This window comes from Sphaerodactylus townsendi, linkage group LG05, assembly GCF_021028975.2.
Source record: "Sphaerodactylus townsendi isolate TG3544 linkage group LG05, MPM_Stown_v2.3, whole genome shotgun sequence".
Lineage (NCBI taxonomy): Eukaryota > Metazoa > Chordata > Lepidosauria > Squamata > Sphaerodactylidae > Sphaerodactylus > Sphaerodactylus townsendi.
Genome location: NC_059429.1, coordinates 25,506,351 through 25,522,581, shown reverse-complemented (window position 1 = coordinate 25,522,581; position 16,231 = coordinate 25,506,351). Strand labels below are relative to the sequence as shown.

General features: G+C 40.3%; 1 protein-coding gene across 1 annotated transcript in view; it reads right to left on the bottom strand.

The window, feature by feature from the left end:
* Window positions 1-16,231, bottom strand: part of RABGAP1L (RAB GTPase activating protein 1 like) — a 189,429-nt gene that overhangs the window by 128,721 nt on the left and 44,477 nt on the right. Inside the window, 5 exon segments of the mRNA XM_048496483.1 lie at window positions 8,365-8,515; window positions 10,218-10,311; window positions 10,630-10,774; window positions 15,314-15,480; window positions 16,080-16,182. Coding sequence (XP_048352440.1) covers window positions 8,365-8,515; window positions 10,218-10,311; window positions 10,630-10,774; window positions 15,314-15,480; window positions 16,080-16,182 — 660 coding nt within the window.

The following is a 16,231-nucleotide window of genomic DNA, read 5'->3' as shown; positions in this document are numbered from 1 at the left end:
TGCAAGCACCAAATCATTCCTGACCCTTGGGGGAATGTCACATCACGACGTTTGCTAGGCAGTCTATGTTTATGGGGTACTTTGCCACTGCCTTCCCTTGTCTTCTATCCTTTACCCCCAGCATTTTGCTGACCTTGGAAGGTCAAAAGGCTGAGTCAATCTTGAGCCAGTGACCTGAAACGGGATTGAATTCAGGTTGTGAGCAGAGTTTTGACTGAAGTACTACAACTTACCACAGAGTCCTTTTTCATATGCACGAAGGACAAGGTTGTAAATTCTCTGCAGTGGTGTTTTAAGCCACCAAATAACATAAAATATAATTTAATTCCTTTTTTTTTTTCAAACAAAGAAAGCATTTACCTGTTTCCCTAGACATGAGTTAGTAACATCTACTAAATTCTCTTAGGGGCAATGGCTATTCCTCAGTTTCATGTAAACTATATGATAATCTTTATTGGGCAGTGTTTATATGCTAGCTTGGAAACAGATAGTACATACTTTTGAGATGCAATGCTGTCATCAGCTTGGAATGAATTCAGTTCTGGTTACTCCTTGCTGGATATAGAATTAAAGGCTTAGTTGCTCTCAAACACGGGCAGGTGCACATACAAACACACACACATACACACACACACACACTGTACTCCCCCCCTCCCCTCCCCCCCACCCCACATCTACACTCCAACCAAGAAAGACAAAATTAAAAATGGTCACATTCATCAAACTGTATTTTACTGTTATGGCAACTGATTTGATAAAAGAAAAGGGGGTAGCAAAGTTGTTATGGCAACTGGATTTTTAAAAGCAGTCAAAAGTAAAAAATAAAATCAAACGTCAGCCAATTTGAAATATAACAACTGTGACTCAACTTCCTAAAGAAATGCATACACTTTGCTTTTAATACATTTCCCTCTAGAGAACACAATTAATCTTCGATGCAACAGAAAAGATATTTAATAGAACATACAACTTATCAAAGCATTAAACAGGAAAATAATAAATGTGATATTTGCATTTCATTATCGTCAAAATTCAGATAGGATAGGATATAAAAGAGGCTGCATCAGATCTCCAGGTCAGAATCCTGAAGATCTGCATAAGCTTCCAGAAGTTTGGGAAATATTAGTGCTACCAAACCGGGGGGGGGGGGGGTTAATGAGTAAAGTTGAGAGCAGCAGGGAACAGAGAACGAGTTAGAATGGTAATAGGAAACACTCACTGGTCTATTTTGTTTGCACAGCAATGAAGAGTGTAGAAGATGGTGGAATAGTTTGAATAGCAGAGTTCAACTCACCTCTCAGAGAGGCAAAAAATAATAAAAAAATTACTTCCCATGTTTATATGACTGTTTCCTAGAACAGAAATGCATAGAACGGGAATGTGAGATTGCTGCTGAAAGACAGGCACCCAGTCATGGGCTGGGGTGACCATTTGTGCCTGGGTGGAGGGGGAAGCTAGGAGGATTTTGGGGACAATAGGCCCAGCTTTGCTCTAAGCCAGGTAGTTATAAGGGGGTTTCATGCAGCCTGGCCCAGAACCAGGGAATGGGGGGTGGGGAGGGCTGAAGTCCTGGGCTTCTCTCTGGTCCACAGCTTGCGTTGAAAAGAAACTGGCTGAGGACGGTGTGCCATTCTGGAACTCTCTATCTCAGTGAAGACCCACCTTTTGCTTTTAGAGTTTATTTTCAGTGTGCTACTCTTCTTTTGCTATGACTGCAGACTGGTCAACAGGGCCAGAAAATAATTTGATCCAGGGCTTTGATTGGCTCTGAGGTCCTGGGGTTTTTGCCTTTCCCACAGCAAAGGAAGTGTGTATGTGTGTGTGCAGACATTGTGTACCCAAGATTGTGGTGTAAAGAGCGTAACTGTCACAATTCAAAAACACAGCTTCACAACACAAAGGACACATACAAACTCAGAAAAACAATGTACATTTTCCACAAGAACTCCCAGTTTTGTCTGCACCGAATATTAAACATCTTGATCTTGTACTACTGGTCGCTGACTGTAAATAAAATGACTTGACTTGAGTATTAAACACTAAAAATAATTTTATCACTTGCTCTTTAACCACCAAGCTAAAATTGGATCTTTAGTTACCACTAATAAAAGTCACACTTTTTTCTATTGAATCTTATTTTAACAATCCTTAATATTCAAAATCACTAATAATCCTTTTTTTTTCAACTTTGTCCAATCCAGGATTTCCAGTTCTCCAAAAATTTGAGTAAATTATTTTCTTTAAGTAAGAAAGATGGTTAGGCCATCTCTTCCAACTCTAATACTTTCAACCACTATTCTTCAAGTGTAGGTACAGCTGGAGTGCCGCTTAGTTTTCAAGGCTTCCCAAACCCCGCAAACCTTCAAAAGTTCACCTCACCCTTCCCACTGTGCATAGTAAACTGCGTTCATGTTCATCAAAAGTATGAATCTGTGTTCACTGATTATGTCTGAATGCAGCCCAAATTTTGCATATATGGTTCTCATCACCATGTGTATAAAAAAGATAACGACCATCCAACCCACAAATCTCACTAGTAGAAGTGTAGGTTCTTGAAAGGATAAAACAAGGACAAAACTGGCTGTTGTGGGTTTTCCAGGCTGTGTAACCGTGCTCTGGTAGTTTTTGCTCCAAACATTTCACCTGCATCTATAGCTGGCATCTTCAGAGGAAAGTCAGTAAAATGGAAACATATCTTACTGTGACATTCTTCTGAAGATGCCAGCCATAGGTGTGGGGGAAATATTAGGAGCAAAAATGACTAGACCACAGCCACACAGCCCAGAAAACCCACAATAGTCAGTTGATTCCAGCTGTGAAAGACTTTGATGATAGATTGAAAAAGAAACTTCATGCATGCTGCCTTAAGCTTCCTTAAGGAAAAACAGGATATGAGAGAGAGAGAGAGAGAAACCAGTGAGAAAGAAAAAACAATTGCCTTGACAAGGACTACACTTCAGGACTTCTGAGAAATCCTGGAATTCTAGTTTGGAAAGTAGCTTATACCATGGGGCCAATGGACAAGTTCACTTCAGACATCACACTTCTTACCCTTGATGCCCTCAAATTCACACTTATGTGTTAAACATTTGAACCCACCCAAATTTCAATTCATTTCAGGAAACCTGTCTCGCAGTCATAACAGCCACCCTGCCTCCATGGGTTACATAAAAAAATGAACGGGATTTTAATTAACCAATTTTTTTAAATGATGTTCTTGATTTGAGTTTCAGCTACAGTAAGCATCACTTAAAAATAACCTGGTCTGAGCCACAACCTGAACTTAATACATCTATAATGAATCTATAAAAGGCTGTTTTTTTTCTTTGTAACCAAGGAATTGTGAAGAAAACATTTTTGCCCTTCACCAGGTAGCACAATGTACTTCTCTGGCTTCACGCTGGGGATTCAGGAACTAGCAAAACACCACAGGTGTCATCCCATGATCTATCTTGTTGACCTTTTTACTCCCATTTTATGCTTTGTAGCTAACTGATCTCTTTAATTGGCTGTCAAGGTCCTGCTATTGCCACAGTGCTCTTATTATAAATGAGACGGACAGTTCTAGGTGAGATGATTAACTTTGTGTGAAGTAGGAGGGAGGAACAGAAGGGCACTCATATGACTTAGGAGAAGGGCAGATTTAAGCAGAAAGAAACCGTGGAAAGAAACATCTTGTGTTGATTCCTATCAGCATTTTTTTATAAGAACCACAATGGCATACAGGTTGTCAGACTCTATTTAGGGTCATGAGCAGTAAACCATCTAAAATAAGCAATGTAATGCACATCAGTTTTTAAAAGAGTAAAAAAATACATTAAATATTTAAGAAATTTACCTTCATACAACCTCAGAACGTACATTAGTATCATTTTCTATTTATTTGTTTGGAGGCAGGGAGGGAGGAAGGGGGAGAGAGAGCACACAATAGCATGCTAGTACAGCCAGAGTGCGATTTTATTTGGAAGCTTCTAAATAATAAACCGAAAATTCTGATGTAAAGCATGGGTTGAATTTTGTTGATGTAAATCAAAGATCTGTATCAATCTTAGAAAGCAAAATAGTTTGTGAGAGTACTTGTATTAAAATGGACTTTTACATACATTTATTTTCCCAAGTTCAGAATCATTGTAAACTAGTATAATTTGTTTATGGAGTGCATTGTTTCTAACGAGCATTTCCATGTTTTTAAAACTTTTAATGACTTTCACAAAGGGCAAATGGAGATTTGTAAATAAAGCATTTGGTGATGAGTTTGGTAACAATGTAAATATGAGCGTTCATGATTAGTAGATAGACTCATCAATATATTTTTAATATTTCTTGTGTAGTTTTCAGCAGAGGTTTCGGTGGGTGGAGGGCTTCAGGCACCTCAGGACCATGGGATCCAAGCCTTTGGCTACATGGTACCTTAGAAAATCTCCCAAAAAGATTAGCAGTAGGTAATGAATTGAAACTGGTCAAGGAGAGGAGACAGCAACAGGAGGGAACTATGAGAGAATACTGCCAACCAAATGGTTTTGAAGGAACAAAACCCAAATGCCATGAACAGCAAATTTGTTTGACTCTCCAGTGAATCCCAGTACTGCAAGTCCCATGAACTATTTTTTGCTGAACAATAAAAAGGATTCTCCCAAGCCCTGTAATTTCACAAACATTTCTAACTGCTAAAACCGAAGGTGTACGCCTGTTATGCTAGCATTTCTATCTCTGTGCTTGTTCCTATTCTCTGCATCCAAACCGGCATCCAACCTCAAGTCATCTTTCATTGATAGCTGCCAAAGCAATAGACATTCAGAACAACAACTCTTCCAAGGATTTTTGTATTTGCACCACAATGCAGCAGAACACCTTCTGATGTGCCACCACTTCAAGCAGTCTCCCTATATGAATAGCCTACCAACAAGCATAAAAGTAATCCTTCCTTGCTAAGAATCTGTACTGAATTAAAACTTGATGGAATATGAAACACAGACGTATGTCCAAAGAAAAATTATCTTCTATATCCAGCAATGTCTTTGCACAATTACCATCAACATCTAGCAACATCTGTAAAAAGTAATGCCTTGCTAATTGAGTGACTGGCCTTAACTACTATGAAATTGACAAGATGTGCGTATCCACAGTTACAAAATAATTTACAGGCAGCTTCAAACAGATTATGTACATGCAAAGTAAATCAAAGGTGATTTAAGATGGACCTTTGCACCCATTCCTTGTGCCCTTTCAACTCATGACATATTAAATCTTGCTTTTCACCCCTAAAATACATTATGAGCAGAGACTAATAATTCTTTCAGAAATGACAATTCATAATACTAATTTCATAGCATTTTGACAACTGTAAATTAAATGATACAATGAATTTTTTTCATGTCACACTTTATCATCTTAATGGGGCTATTACAATTAGGATGCCGAAGTCTAAACGCATATGCAAAGCAAAAGAACCATCAAAACATAAACTAATAAGCATTCAAGAACATATGGCGCACAAGATCCGAATGTTCATTTTAAGATATTTTCTTAAGGGAGGCTTAGAAACTACCTCCAAGAAGAATACTAACAGAAATCTTAACTGCATCAGAATATTCAGAAGAATACTAATAGATTTCAGAAGAATACTAACAGAAATCTTAACTGCATCAGTTTCTACCTCTTCCCCCAATTCTCCAGTCTGATTTAACTCACTTAAGTTATAGACACTGAGGTATTAATCAGGTCCTCAGCTAACATGATCTCAAAGAGTTTCTCTGCTGGGGCATTCCACTGCAACTTCATTATTTGTCTCAGCTTAAATTCAAATTCGTTTCAATTATTTTTATCTTGTTCTAGCCTGAAGATCATGCTAATAATATGAAACAATGCTATTAATTGAAACAAGAACCAATGTAATGAAATATCGTAGCTGTAAGAAAAAGAAGTGCTTCAAAGTAAACTTAAAATATCTGCATTAATGTCCAGCAACAGATAGAAGGCAAAGCATTCTAGGAAAAATAATGGTGACAAGTAGTTCATGCACTTCTTCATTACTTGCCAGCAAAGTAAACAATTCTTTTGGTAAGTGTCAGTAGGGGTTTTCCCAGTTTCAAAGGAAACGGTTTGTCAGTGTGGGTGTCCTGAAATAACACAGCTCTAGCAGTCTGACACCAATGCGAACAGCAGATGACTCTTTCATTTACGCTCATAGTCACCAGATGCCTGCCTTACCACCTGGAGACCAAAGACAAGCTGGCTATTCTCATGTCAAATAACCTTGAAAGCTCAGCTCAAGAACTCTGCTTCTAACTTTAAAACTACACATTCCAGGCAACAACCCAAATGGGTATCGGAATAATAACAGCCAAATATATGGAAGCATCTGATCAGAGACAAAGATATCTCTAACTTTAGAGAGAACAGCTGCCCTAACAAGCATCTCTACAGCACTCTCTCCAAATTCCATCATTCAAACTCTGGCAAACATCTCACAAAAACTAACTTGATACATCAGACCAAAGGTCCATTTAACCCAGAACTCTTTTCTCAGCAGTGAGTAGTTAGATCAGTGATTCCCAACCAGGGTTCCATGGTACCCTGGGGTGCCGTGAACACATCTCAAGGACACAACAACAATGCTACCAGCCCCCCTCCCTGTGCAAAATCGCCCCCCACACGGTACCAAGAAGAAGACGACGACTTTATGGTCAATGACCAAATATCCACATGGTACCAATCGAGCTGGCAACGCCAGCAGCAACTGCAGCCTCCGCCCCTCCTCAGCCTCCCTGTCAGCCTATCGACCTGAAAATCTCAGCATGTGTATCATGGGGGTCGTGAGGTGAGGCAAGGGTGGTCGTGGGCTGGCGGGCTGGGCCCTACGAGCCACCGACTTTCTAGAGCTGGAGCTCATGCCAGCATGCTGACTCAGTCCCTTCCAGCCTGCCCAGAAGTAGACTTGGGCCCCTTCTGGCCTGCCCAGCGTTAGACCTGGGCACTCCTCTGTGAGATTGGCAGATGGCTAAATCTCTCTCTCCCCCCTCACCCCGTATCTATGGAAAATGGTTCCTGTACAGGGGTGCAGAAAACTCAGATTTTGCCCCGGGCTCCATTTTTCCTAGATACACCTCTGCCTGCCGGCAGTCAGCAGCCACTTCCCTCCACCCAGCCCCCCAGTGCTTTCCTTCACTATCGGAGGGGAAGGTGGGGGAGGTGGCAAGAAGGGACACAGAGAGGGGAAGGTGGGGTGGCAAGAAGGCACAGGGAGGAGAAGGTGGGGGGGTTGGCAGGAGTGTACCACCCATGGGGTACCATGAGATATGAAGAGCAAGGTCAAGGGTACCGCGACATTGAAAAGGTTGGCAAACACTGAGATGCTTCTGGAATCTCATAAGCAGAGCCACAGGGCTGATCCGATATCTGCTACTGAAGACTCAGCACTTAGAAGCAAGTTGCTTCTGAATGTGAAGATTTCACTTAATTATCTACAGCAACTGAAACAACTGACAATAATCACATCCAATACTTAACAATCAGTGAACCCACAAACAATTTTACAGGGATAGAAAAATCCCATCCCTGTGCCAGTTCCCAATTCTTCCTCTCTCCTATCTCAGCCGTTTCTCATATTTGCCCCTCCCATATCCTTCCTGTCTCTCCTCCCACCATCACCTCCCTTCCCACTACTACCCACCCCTTCTCCTTGCTACTTCCTGCCCCCCCTCTCCTGCCACTGTTGATATGGCCCTCCCCTTTCCTCATCATCCCACTGCCAGCAGCTCCTCCTTGCTTGATGTACTTGATACATACCGCAGTGTTACCCACTAAGAGTGCTAGGAAACCCTAAAAACAGCAGGTGAAATCTTGCAGCACGGCATTGTGAAATCTTGTCATTTCTTCAGCTTTTTTAAAAAATACCCCTCAATTTTTTACATTTTTGGGGATCTATCCTCTCTGTACACAGTTTCATTGTGTGGATTTTTTGATCTGCACCCTGGAACCATATTGAGAATTAAATGTAAAAATATCTATCCTCTCTATACACAGCTTCATCGTGTGGATTTTTTGATCTGCACTCTGGAACCATATTGAGAATTAGATATGAAAATAGCCTAAAACTATTAGCACTGCAAAGCAGACCAGCACGACAAACTGTCACAAATCAAGAATGCTAATCCTAAGGATTTACAGTACTTCAGTATCATGCGACAGCATCCTTAGCAACTGGCCAGAATATTAGATGCCGTGTAATAGCAAATAACTGGACTCACTGATTACTCTCCGTTTAAAAGAAAGTGATTATACACCAAAACAACTTTTCATATTAAAAAGTTCTGTCAATCCACTAATACAAGCATACTAGAGGAAACTGAAATCAAGACTGACCTTTGTGATGAGTATTCTGTATTTTTCCAGCATGCTCTGATTATCATGACATCCAGCCAGTAGCTGCCATACCTCAGCTCTTAGTGCCTCTGGAACACCACTCTTCACTAATGAAGACAGCCCTTTTGGCCGCACACTAAGATTATTGTGCCTAACACAAAAAAAGAGAGACCATTGTTGCAGCAGTGGCATAGTGGTTAAGAGCAGGTGTACTCTAATCTGGAGGAACCAGATTTGATTCCCCACTCTGCCACTTGAGCTGTGGAAGTTTATCTGGGGAATTCAGATTAGCCTGTGCACTCCAACACACACCAGATGGGTGACCTTGAGCTAGTTACAGTTCTTCTGTGTTCTCTCAGCCCCACCTATCTCACAGGGTGTTTGTTGGGGGGAGGGGGGGAGAAGGGAAAGGAGACTGTCAGCCCCTTTGAGTCTCCTTACAGGAGAGAAAGGGGAAATATAAATCCAACTCTCCTCCTTCTTCTTTATTGAATAGCAGTAGGCCAATAAATATATACTCACACATTTCTCCCTACTCGTTTAAAGAATGAAAAAACTGTTAAAAAGCAATTTAAAAAACCCTGCACTTTGTTTCAATAAAATCATGCATTATAACTCATCTAAATAATACACACTGAAGTCTTACAGTGCTCTTTTAGTTACATAGTGGATCACCCACCATCTTTAAAAGAAGAGTCTCCAATGTGTTAATTCGGCATACATGATGACAGCAAGCCCCAAAGAGCCTTTGTGCAGCAAACCATGACCCAGCAGGTCATGTGGCACAAAGTGGGAAACCTGCAAGGTTCACAAGTGGCACAGTCTCTGCAGAAAACAGGGACGCCACACAACTTTAGGAACCTTCTTTTTTCAGATGCTGTTTTCTATATTTTCCGCAAGTTCCAATTATATGTTAAAGCCCAGAAAATTAGACATTTCTGTACAAATGTTTTTTAAACACACACCCGCTCATTTTTTAGCAAATCGCTGCAATTATAATGGCTAAAAGGCTTCTTTAAAATTAAATCCAGGTTTCCAAGAAACAAAGTCTCAGAAGAAAGGAGTTCAGATTCTTGAAAGCTCATGCTCTGAAAATATTGCTGGTCTCTAAAGTGCTACTGGACTCTAATTCAGTTGTTCTACTGCAGACTAAAACATGGAGCAGGAAAACTTTGATCAACAAGAACAAAGGGTACAAAGTACCAGAAAAATAATTATAAAAACATCAAAATACCAGAAGATATGTATGTATACGAAAAATTGCAAAAATTGCAAAATGCAACAGAAAAAAATACTATTCTAAACAAAAATGTGACCAAAATATTATTCTAATTACAAAAGCACAAGTTGAATCATAATATATCCACAAGTCAAAATGGCAACAAACCAAAAACAAAATATTTACAAGCACATTTAACAAATAACAGTTTCAATACAGATAGTGAGTACAATTTTCAATGTGGCAATTCTGTAAAACAGTTTACAAGCACACATCAAAGGACAGGATGCTGGCCAAATTCCTGTTTGGACGTATGAATCTTCATCGGTCATGAATGACCTTGCACAGGTTAATTTGGAAGCCAGAAAATCAAGAATAAATTCATGATATATAATGTGGTGTAACTTCAAAAGACAATCATTATGATTCCTACCCAAGGTCGATATTTGTAAGTATTGTATATGCATAAATGAGAATGCTCCTTCATAAAGAGGATCGAGAAGGGAGGGCTCTTAAAAATACCCTTTTGTTATGTGGATGTTTTATGATAATTTTTCAGACCTCTGGTACAAGCACATTGTTCTTTCATTCTCTCTTCCAAAGGGCAGATAATAATCTCCTTTTTGACTCTTACCATCTTCCCAGCAACTCTCCCCAGGAATACAAGATCTTCTCAGGGCAGTCCTTTGATACATCACCAGTGCCACTTGAAAGTTCATTATCACTCTCTGCAGATCAAACAAAAACATGCTGAAAGATTTGTCTGTGGTATGATATATATTATTCCCCATCTTCAGAGCCACAGGTGAACAATACAGTGAACAGTGCTGCAGTGAACAGAATTGAAAGTTCGGTAGATTGCATGGGATTGACACAGCTCCTACTTGCCAAAAGCAGGGTAAACTCACAGCCATCGTTTCTTAATTTCAGACCAGACTGATAGTAATGATACTTCTCTTCTACTTGAGACATAATTATGAAAAGCAGGATTTAATATGAGGCATTATATTTGAAACTGGAATTGCACAATGTCATCTTACTCTTACCCTCTTCAGCATCATCCTCTTGCGGAGATATCTGATCACCACCACTTGATGAGCTGACTAGTTCTTCTTCTCGTTCAGACTCCCGGTGCAGGCTTATAACTTCATAAATGGCATCTCCAGCATTTACGTGGCTTTTCCCTTCACACTAACAAGAAAGAAAGTGTGTTTCAAGCATAAGTTGCTAAACATAACAAGAACATAAGGTCTGAAAAGAAGACTTTGGATTTCAGACTCTCCTCACAAGTTCAAACCTCAATACAACATTTCCTTATCCATACTTTTTTCCCCCATAAAAACACCTTTTTCTGCTGCTCTAGTTATGGTTTTGGCCTTCTCCTGTGTGTCATATTCAGCAGCCTGAAAGGCTGCAGGCAATAATCATGTTCCTTTCATCTTTGTAATCTGCTTAGATATTAGGTGCTGAATATTTAATGTTACAGATCTCCTGTGTTAAAGCTTGGATATTTAAAAGTTAAGGATATCAGACCTTACACTCATTAATGTATCACCATATGTTTTGAATTTGATGGGAAAAGAGAAAGGAAAAAAGGTGAAAAACCAGCAAGAACTTACTGACAGCCCATTCTAGTGTGCTGTCATCATACATTTTCACAGCGTTGTATTAGAATAAAGCTAATACAGTGCTGTCAAAAGGAAAACATTAAGACCATATTTGAATATCAAGGTTTCTAGGGCGCCTCAGTTTTTGCATTTTTTTCTAAGCTTGTAAAGGTGGAAGCTATTTTTGAAATAAGGCAGGAATGTCAGTTCATCATCAAAAAAGAACATTGTTACATTTAATTCAAAAGAAATATTTGACATGAAAAATAGAATCTCTTATACAGCATGGAGTATAATTTACTGGAGTTTAGCTTCATCAGCAAAAGAGGAGCACTTCATGAAATCACCTGATTCTTTCAAAGCCAACAAGAAAAGAAGTATATAAGCTATATATAAAGTACAGTGTCAAGAGATACGAAATGTTTATATTGGCTTATTCTCATTAAGGATATTTTTAACATGATACCAGAAGTCAGAGCACAAACTTCAGCCAAGCTCCACTGTGGGATGCCAGTCCATAAACCTCCTCCACTTAGAGGAACAGGGTTTGCATGTGGTCAGCTTACAAGAGACGATAAGAACTTCTGCCACCCTGTCCAACTGTTCACCTAAGTCCAGATCAACCATGCAAAGAGGCAAAGAGGTGCAGAGATTTCACATTGTGATGGAGAAGAGGACCCTACATGCAGAAGGTTGTCCTCTAGAGGAAGTTCCCGGTACACCCCCTGAGCAAAAGTCCAAAAGACTGAAGCCACACCTTCCCAGGCCATTACAGGATTATAAGACCACATGTTGATTCATCCCATCCCAACTGGAGCTGATGGAGTGGCAGCAAATACAGAAACTACCAGCAGTGCGCTCGCTCTCGCTCTCTCTCTCTCTTCCCCTCTCTCTCTCTCTCTCTTATTTTGGACAAGTGTCGCTGGCAACCAAGGATTTCTCTCAGAAGGCAAATTTAAGCCCAGCCACTCTTTCATTATGGGCCTTTGGGGTAAACAAGTGGCAAGATTCACAAGCCACGAATTGCGTCCCTTGCCCAAACAGAGCCGACAGGAGTCATGCTCATCGATCTGGGCTATCTTTATCCCACAAGCTTTACATTTTTAAAATAATACCGTCTTACAGAAAATCCTTGGTGAAGAAAAAAAATCCTGAGGCAAAAGGGAGCTTCAGAAATGTCCTCTCCTCATGGAGGCAGAGAAAACTGAGGGAGATGTGCTCTTCCCACCTCCATCGTGACCCATTAGGATGGGAAAACTCTGCTGCAAGACAAAGAGGAAGGGGAGCCCTACTGGTTCACTGAATCTTCCACACAGCTCTAGACTTTGTTCTTCTGTGCAGCCTCATGTGGGACTCCAAAGAAGCCACAACGAAGAATGTCTCTTATGCTCCTCATTTGGTTTGCCTTTCATTGCCCTTTTAAACTCACTCAACTGCTCTCAACCTTCTGAGGACCCTTTAAGACAAACATGTTCTATCACTGATTTTTTCACCATTTTAACAATAATATTTGTGTGCCTTCCTGGGGAATCTCTATGTAAAGCAGAAATCTGCCATTTTGGGTAGGTGTGGTTCTACTGCACTGTCCTAAAGGTATACCATCAAAATATTTTTAAATAAGTGTTTTGAAATATTTAGTTAACAGTTGACTAGAATATACTCTTTTCAGCCACTGCTCCAGAATTAATTGGTGATTTCAAGCTCAACTAATTAAATTAGTTTTATTTTCATTTTTTAAATACATGTCTAATTTTGTAGCGATCCAAATTTCTCTGCATACAAAATGCAAATAGAGAATAATGTTTTCCAGTAGTGCCATGATATCCTGCATAAGAATGTAAGAAAAGCCATACTGGATCAGACCAAGGCCTATCAAGTCCAGCTGTCTGTTCACACAGGGGCCAACCAGGTGCCTCTGGGAAGCCCACAAACAAGATAACTACAACAGCATTATCCTACCCATATTCCATAGCACCTAAGATAACAGGCATGCTCTTCTGATACTGAAGAGAATAAATATGAACCATTACTAGTATGCATTTTGACTAGAGGCCATGGATAGCCCGATCCTAAATGAATGTGTTCGTTCCCCTCTTAAAGCCTTCCAAGTTGACAGCCATCACATCTTGGAGCAGGGAGTTCTACAATTCAACTAAACTTTGCATGAAGAAATACGTATGTCTGCCTGTTTTGAATCTCTCTTCAGTTTCAGCAAATGACCCCGCATTCTAGTATTGTAAGGAGAAAAGTTTCTCCCTGTCCACCCTCTCCACATCATGCATACTATTACAGACCTCTTACCTGTCATGCTTCTTAGGTAAACAGCCTTAAGCATTTTAACTACTCTTCATAGGGCAGTTGCTGCAGTGCCCTGATCATTTTGATTGCTCTTTTCTCCACCTTCTCCTGCTCTGCAATAGCCTTTTTTGGTGTGGTGGCCAGAACTGTGCACAGTATTCCAAATGTGCTCTCACCAAAGATTTATATGAGGGCAGTATGATGGCAGAAGTTTTATTATCTGTTCCTTGTCTAATTAAGGCCAGCATGGACATTTGCCTTTTTCACAGCAGCCACACATTGGGCTGACATTTTCACTACCACCCAAGATCCCTTTCTTGGGCCCCGTCCACACATGGAGAATAATGCACTTTCAATCCACTTTCAATGCACTTCACAGCTGAGCAGAATAGCAAAATCCACTTTCAAACAATTGTGAAAGTGGATTCAAAGTGCATTATTCTGCATATGTGGAAGGGGCCTTGGTTTGTCACTGCCAACACAGATCCCATTAGTGTATATGTGAAATTGGGACTTTCTGTCCCAGTACACATCACTTTACACTTGCTCACATTGAATTTCATTTGCCATTGTAATGCCCATTCCTCTAGTTTGGAGAGATCCTTATGGACATCTTCAAAACCCATTTTTGTTTTAGCCACCCTGAATAATTTGATGTCATCTGCAAACTTAGCTACCTCACCATTCACCCGCAGCTCCAGGTTACTGATGAACAGGTTGAAAAGCACCTGTCCCAATACATATCCTTGTGGGACCGAACTGCTTACATCCCTTCACTGTGAGAACTGACCATTTATTCCCACCCTCTGCTTCCTATTTTTCAGCCAACTGTAAATCCATAAGAGGAAATCATTTCTTAGATCTTTGTTGTACGCTATAGTAGATCTAAAAGCTGAAATACACCAGTCTCCTATACCTACACCAGTCTCCTATAACAAACACCCCCACAAGATTTAATAAAGCACCATGATTTTGTGCTTCTTAAGGAGTTAAACAAGGTAAAATTGTTTTTTCTCTCCCTCTCCTACCTTACTGCCATTCCTTTTTAAGAATCAGAATGGCTCCTGTGATCCCAAGCATCACCTTTCTAGGGGTCAGAAGAGCCTAATGACATTCTCTTCTTTCCAGACATCATCTAATATATAAATAAAATGTTTATGCTGCCCTTCTTCCAGTGAGGGTTTTCCCTTCCTATTTTATCTTCACAACAACTCTGTGAGGCAGGGTTAGGCTGAGAGACACATGACTAGTCCAAGATCCCCCAGTGAGCTTCACAGCAATGTGGAGATTTGAATGCAGGTCTCCCAGATCCTACTCTATCATTCTAATCACTATGCTGGATCTAGCAGAGTAATAATTCAAAATGGTCAGGAGGAATTTGCTGAAACATTAGAATTTTCAAAATTTAATGCACATACGACACACATCGCTCCCAGTTTGCAGCAATTAACTACTTCTGCAGTTTACACCCGAGGTCTAGCTTTGAAGGCGAGATCTTCAATTCACTTTATAGTCATAGGATTGCAGAACTACCATATCAAGAATTCATCCCTCAAAGAAGTCTATCAGCAAGTCCAGAAGCAAAAGACATAACTTCCTCTGCATTCCCTTTTTCCCTCTGGGATAGCAACTGATGCCCAGGCTGTACTTCTCCGGCAGCTACTTTTGGCTCAAGTGCCTTTCGTCAGTGACTGCTAATGTGCAGGTGATCTATTGCACTTTTGTTTAGGCAGTATATGCAGAAATAAATGCTTAAGTAGTGAAGTATAGTTCATAATGGTCTTAATAAGCTCTGCCTCCAGTTTAATAGGGGGAAAGGCATTACCTGTTTCAATCTCATGCAGAAGGTTTCTGTGTACATTTTTCTGCTGAAATACCAAAAGCGTTCGTTGGCAGGATACACACGTACGAGGGTCTCCAGAAGAAAACGAACAGGCTCTACCACTTCTGTGACCACCATATCCACTGCCACAGTCATGTACACACGTTTATCTGTTCCACAAAAAAGCGAGTTCCATTTCATATATAGGATGTCAAGGTTAAATACTGCAATACAACTAAAATAATGTGTTGTAAGTAAAGGTTTAAAAGGTTTTCAGATTGTACCCTTCAAACTGTTTTGTTTGCCATCTTGTTGCCTCAGTTCTGATTACATTCTTCTCACCCAGCCCCTGGACCACTAGTATTTCTAGTCCATATCTGTTCTTGCTGACTATTATTCTCTAACTTCAACAACCTCCAGCAAGGGTTTAAACAATAGCTGAAACATAACTCCCTCCATAGACATTCACCTCTGATCACTGCCTCTTTTTCTCTTTCCCCTCCCTCTTGCGCACCTCTTCCCCCCACTCACACAATAGTCTTATTTTTCTTACTATAAGCTTGTGGGAAGAATTTGTTCCATTTAAAGTCGCTCATTGGCAGAGTACCTAGTTCTGAAGTACCTAGTACTTTCACAGAGATTATAAGTTGTGGCTTAACCACTTGGAAAAACCTACCTAGAAGCAAGTTACACCAGCTCTTTAATTCACCTGTTGCCATGTGATTGTATGAGTAAATAAGTAAATAAACAGCATTTTGAACACAGTTACCCTTAGGTGTTTCTTCATTCAGGACCAGAAAGGTAGGTGCGTTAGGATTCCATATTCCAGTAATAACATATGCTTTCCCATCACTGCTTTTCCCCATGCATTCCTGAAAATACAAATGTTAGCTTCTTCAGGGCTGAATCTGAAATTTCCAG